The following is a 6,000-nucleotide window of genomic DNA, read 5'->3' as shown; positions in this document are numbered from 1 at the left end:
CTTTTACGTGGCACCCACATGGCTTCATGCATGCTATCTTGCTGTAATCTTCATAACGGCTCTCTACGGTAGGCCAGTAAGGATCACGTCAGTTCTGCAGATGAGGCACAAAAGGCTTTGAAGTGAATGTCTGCCAAAAAGGACCCCCTAGCGAGTTCCTGGCAGAGGCAGAGCTTAACCTCCAAACTGAAGCCACTCTGCAGCATCAAGACCTCACTGGCAAGGCAAGGCCCAGTCCGCCTCCTGTTACTGAGACAGCCCTGCCCTGCATTTCCAAGCTTATCACTAGGGACTAGTGTGTTGTTCTAAAAGAATTAAGCGGAGATTCTCAGGATGCCATGTTCCGTCTTACACAGCATACAACAGCGTGAGGTCCCAGCTCAAGAGCTTTGGGTTCAAATCCTGGTTCAAATGTAATTGCACCCTAAGTACACCCCCACCCCAAATGTCTGTATATAGTTTGCTTCGTAGGGGTGGGATATTGAAGAATGTTCCACGTATGTGTGTGAATAGGTCTAAAGTCATGTGGCCACATAACAGGAAAGAGGGTGCTCTCCTCCCCTGACCTCTCTCTGTTCCAGTCATGGGGAGTTCAATTAGGCTGCCATTCTGCTTCCGTTTCGCTGATCTCCAAGTCTGCAAAGAGAAGAAGAGGGGACAGAAAGGCCTTAAGTCCGGTGTAACTTGGTGGCACTGGGAAGAGCCCACAGTTCGAATCTCAGCTCTGCCACAAACTCGCTTGATAGCCTCCAGCCTCCCCCATCTGCAACATGAGAGATGAGGATACTGACCTTATTACAACTAGATGCCCAGGAAGAGGTTCAAAGTTCTATACAAATACACCCTAAGTCTGCAAATCACAACCAATCCTAATTCTCCTCAGGGAACTCTAACCCCCGCCCCCCACGGAGCTACATCTCTTCAGTACCCTTAACAAACTACAGTTTCCAGGGTGCTTTGGGGAAGCCAGGACTGTTTAAAGCAATATGATCTAAACAAATCAAAAATAATCTAAACATCTTTTAAAAAATGAGTTTGGCACTGCTTTAAATGTATAGTGCAGCTGGGGCCAAAGAGAGAAAGGAGGATTCCCTCTATCCATGTTTTCCACACAATGCAGACATTTTTAATCACTCTTCAGCATTTCCTTCTTTTCTCCTAAGTTAAAAATCTTTAAATGCTTTAGGCTTTCCTCAAGGGCACTCCTCTCCCCTCCTGTGATGTCCAGCAACTGGCATTCAGAAGTACTACTGCCTCCAGCCGATGATTTGGTTTTTCCTCCCCAGCTTCACAATACCCTTTCTGAGATACGGAGAGCCGAACATTAGTTAGGACACTGGAAGCTTCCTTATATACCAGGCGAAACCAAGTTTCCATATAACCTAATGACTGGCAGCTGCTCTCCAGGGTCTCGGGCAGAGAGGTCTCTCTCTCTCTCCTCTGCAACCTGATCCTTTTTAAGGGGAGATTTTTATTTCATATAAGAGGATCTCTGCCCCACATCCTTCAAATGCAGGCACATTGCAGCTTGTGGTAATTAAAATCCAATTTATCACCCTGACACCACAACAGAGAACAAAAACAGTTCGGATTTTCCGCCTTGCACACCAACAGATGTTTGGCTGGCATGGCTTAAATGCCTGCCTGAAGCGCCCCTGTAGATCCTGCCTATGTTTCTTGGGAGGGCTGACAGTCTTGGGGGGGGGGGGAAGTGTTACTGAAAGCAACACATTCAGTAGCCTGTTGACATTGCCGTATTAACTCACGCCACAGAACCTTCAGAACACAAAGAATTCCTCATAAAACCCCAACTTTTAAGAATTCCTTGCACCCTACAAACACCAGTTCTCCAACAAAGTGGGGTGATAAACAGCACCACAGGAGGTGCTCTATCTGCCTCTGAGCTGGAACACTTCAGACATGGGCAACCTGTTGGTTGCAAGAAGAAGAAGAAGAAGAGGAGGAGGGAGGAGGAGGAGTTTGGATTTGATATCCTGCTTTATCACTACCCAAAGGAGTGTCAAAGTGGCTAACATTCTCCTTTCCCTTCCTCCCCCACAACAAACACTCTGTGAGGCGAGTGGGGCTGAGAGACTTCAGAGAAGTGTGACTAGCCCAAGGTCACGCAGCAGCTGCATGTGGAGGAGCGAGGAATCGATTCCGGTTCACCAGATTACGAGTCCACTGCTCTTAAGCACTACACCACACTGACGAAACAGCCACCACCTTATTGTAGATTTCAGGCTTGTTAGGACAGAAAAATCATGGGGAAATGGGAAAGCTTTCTGACGCTTAGGACTGTATTAGGGAAGTTTTCTTTGCTCGGTCCCAGTTGAAAGATGAAATGGACCAATCAAATGCATATGTATTATTAGGGTTTATTTCTAAGCCACTTATTTTGTCCCAAAGTGCTGCCCCCCACCCCAAGTGGTTAAAAGCATGCAGCAGCAAATCAGCCTGGTCAACAACAATGCACGCTCAGTTTTCGATTCATCTGCCTGCGCTTTAGACAAGTCTGCACAGGGTCTGGGATGCTGAGGGTTGAGCCTGGGACCTTCTGCAGACAAGGCTAAGGACCCCCCCTGCGCCCCAGAAGCAAGTGAGGGTTCCCAGACTAACCAGCTTCGCAGTACTCCACATCTTTAAGGAAGAGTCCATCGGGCGGCGCAATGGTGTTCTTGGGGTAAGCCATCAGGTCCCTGATCTCCAAAAGCCTTTGCACACGACGAGGTTCGAGGCGGCCCTGGCCGACAGCCACCAAGACGCCAACCATTCTCCGCACCTGGCAAGGGAAGGGAGGGTCAAAAATCAATGTGGCGTCAGACGAGTCCCACAATCTGTACCCATTAGGGCAAATCCAGGGGCTGCATCCCTTCTAAGTCGAGAATCAACCCAATAGGATGAATCTATTGTTAGTCCTTGTCCAAGTACAGTGGTACCTCGGGTTACAAAAGCTTCGGGTTACAGACTCCGCTAACCTGGAAGTAGTTGCTCCGGGTTGCAAACTCTGCCCCAGGATGAGAATGGAAATCACAGGCCGGTGGTATGGCGGCAGCGGGAGGCCCCATTAGCTAAAGTGGTACCTCAGGTTAAGAACGGACCTCTGGAAGTTCGTAACCCGAGGTACCACTGTAGAGCCATTTAAATCAATGGGCTTAAGATAGTTGTGTCCATTCACTTCCATGGGTCTGACACAGGGGGTTATATCCAACATTAGACCTGCTCGGAGTTGCTAGACCCATTCAATCGTTTGTTCCTTCAAAAGATTTCAGGGCAGTTCACAGAATAAAATACAAGATAAAACACAGAAAATAATTAAAACCAAAGGAACAGAACAATAGCGCGCACACACACACACCCTTCTCACAGTTATATTTAAAGGGCTGTAGGATATTAAATCAGCAAAAGCCATGGAAGTGAATGGGCCTGAACAGCCAATGGAAAGCTGTGCAAATGGAATGTGCATTTTATTGACTCGCACAATTCAGATCTTTTTTTGGGGGGGAGGGCTATGTTCTCAATTTCTTAGGATCCCCCTCTAATAATGACAAACCTCTAGGCCGCCAGACACCACGGGACTCTAGTTCCCATCAACCCCAGCCAACAGCCAGGGGTGATGGGAGTTGCAGACCAGCACCACCGGGAAGGCTGAAGGCTCCCCATCTCCCCAATAAATAAATAAAAACTTGAAGAATGGCGGTGGTAATACAACAAACATTAAAACAAATATTGACATCGTCCCACTGGATGAAAGAAGAAAATGAGCAGCTAACAATTAAGAGAGCTAGATGACACCAAACCAACTGCCTCCATTGGTTCTAGCTTGCCAGTTCTGAATATGCTTGGGAGGAGTTTTCTGCACTTGTCTAGCCTAGGAGGGGTCAGATTCAAGACAGGTGATTAAACAAAACCTCTGTGGTAGAATCTCCCTTGAGCAGCCACTGCCAGGGACAGGAAACAGTCACAGACACTGCTTCCAGGGGCTGTTTGTGGGCTTTAATCCCTTTTACAGTTTTTGCTCAGCTGCAGAAGCTCAGTGGGTGACCTTGGCCAGGCCACTAACCTTTCAGACTAGCCCACCTCGCAGGCTTGTCGTGAGGCTTGGCAGGGGGTGGGGGAGAACGACAGAGTCCCCGTCTTGAGCCCCTTGGGAGGAAAAACTTTGAAACAAACAGGCCTTTTCCTCCGACTCAGCAGAGCTGCTTTTATAAAAAAAAAGGTCACGTGGGCCAAAGAACCCGGCAGCACGAGCCTGTTGGTTTCAGAAAGGAAACTTTAGTTCACTGCTCTCTTTCCTTTTGGCGGGAGGGCGGAGGTGAGTGAGCGTGCGAACACCTCCGGTGTCACCGAATTCTGCTCTTGCAGACTCTTGTGGGTGGACCACAAGCAGAGCCAGAATGCTGGGCTCCCCCCGCCCCATTTCCCTGCAGCAGGATGTCTGATGGGCCGTGGCTCAGTGGGAGAGTTATCTGCTTGGCAGAGGATCCCAGATCGAACCCCCCACCATCTCCAGGTAGGGCTGGGAATGCCTCCCTGTCTAAGAACGTGGAGAGGCGCTGCCGGCCAGTGTAGGCAACACTAGTGAGGTGCATCTGTCTGCCTCATCACTGACTCTTAGGAGAACTATAAGGGCATTCCTGTTCCCTGTAAGGGCTGTGGCAACCTTGGCAGTCACAAGCACCAAGGGCAATGCTTTTAGATGCTTAGGTAGTTTCTAAATATGTTTTTTATTTCATTTTGAGTTCGGAATGCTTAAACATTTTGATGTCGCCTGCCCTGGCCTCCTTCGGGAACCAGGGCAGGAGAAAATAAAGCTAATAAAACAGTAACAATGAAAGCAAGAGACAGCTTTCCATGTTTCTTCCTGGAGTTGGCAACCGTCTCTTTGGAGTTCGTATCAATGGATAGCTCTGTTAGTCAGAGCGTGGTGCTGTTAACACCAAGTTTGCAGGTTCGATCTCCATATGGGACAGCTGCGTATTGCAGGGGGTTGGACTAGATGATCCTCAGGGTCCCTTCCAACTCTACAATTCTATTATTCTATGACTTGCAGTGGTGCAGTAGTGAAACGCAGGGTCCCTTCCTGATAGTCACAACCATGCGCCCTTTGAAGATTATACAGTGATTTTATAATCATGAAATAATAATAATGGATACATTCCAGCAATCAGTACATATCTCCATGTGTTACCTTTCAGCTAAATCTACTATTTTTTGTGGGCAAATGATTTGGAGATCCCCAATATCTTCATTCACAGTTGTGTCTTCCTCGAAGGTCCACTGCATGCAACAGAACTTGCCCCCCACTTCCTTGAAACCAAAGCCTTTTGTGCTTTCAGTGTTCCTAAATGCTGAGCTTTGGTGCATGCACTCTCGGGCGTTCTTCCTGAACCCCTTCTCCAGAGGGAACCTAGGAGCCAATCCTCAGTGGCTGACTCACCTCCTTTCACTCTGATTGGCTCCAATCAGCCCAAAATGTGGGAAGACTTCTTCTCAGGGGCCAAAAAGCTTTCCTTTTGTGCTGATTGGGTGATTCTTGGACCCAGGAGACAGAAACCACTACATCACGGCTGGTTTGGTGCCATTCCCAGGGAAGGGAGGGAGGGAGACCTGTCGGACTGGGACCTGGGAGACCAAGGTTCAAATCCCCACTCAGCCATGGGGCTCACGGGGTGACCATGGGGCCAGTCACTGCCTCTCAGCCTACCCTACCTCACAGGGTTGTTGTGAGGATAACGGGGAACAAGGTGGTGGTTCTGTGTGGGCCACCTTGGAGGAAAGGTTTATGAAACTATGAATGAATGAGGGATGAGGAAGACTGTGGAGGTGGAAATGAAGGTGTGGAACAAGAACAACACCTCAGACAAACCAAAAATAGCAGCCGCCCCTCTGTGAGATAACAACTTGGAAGGAAAAGGATGTGGTTCCATCTGCCTCGCAGCTGCCCACATTCAAATGCAGGCTGTGGAAATCTGCGAGACGGCAGCTTTCTGGACCCTT

General features: G+C 48.6%; 1 protein-coding gene across 1 annotated transcript in view; it reads right to left on the bottom strand.

Moving 5' to 3' along the window:
- The window catches only part of PUSL1 (pseudouridine synthase like 1), a 48,793-nt gene continuing 42,793 nt past the window's right edge, over positions 1-6,000 (bottom strand). The window contains exons 7-8 of the mRNA XM_033156315.1: positions 2,620-2,782; positions 1-636 (exon numbers count right to left, since the gene is read on the bottom strand). Of these exons, the coding sequence (XP_033012206.1) occupies positions 593-636; positions 2,620-2,782 (207 nt within the window). The 3' untranslated portion in view covers positions 1-592. The remainder of the gene's footprint in view (positions 637-2,619; positions 2,783-6,000) is intronic.

Source organism: Lacerta agilis, chromosome 8 (assembly GCF_009819535.1).
Source record: "Lacerta agilis isolate rLacAgi1 chromosome 8, rLacAgi1.pri, whole genome shotgun sequence".
Classification (NCBI taxonomy): domain Eukaryota; kingdom Metazoa; phylum Chordata; class Lepidosauria; order Squamata; family Lacertidae; genus Lacerta; species Lacerta agilis.
Note: the sequence above shows the minus strand (reverse complement) of the source record. Positions and strands in the feature narration are given on the sequence as shown.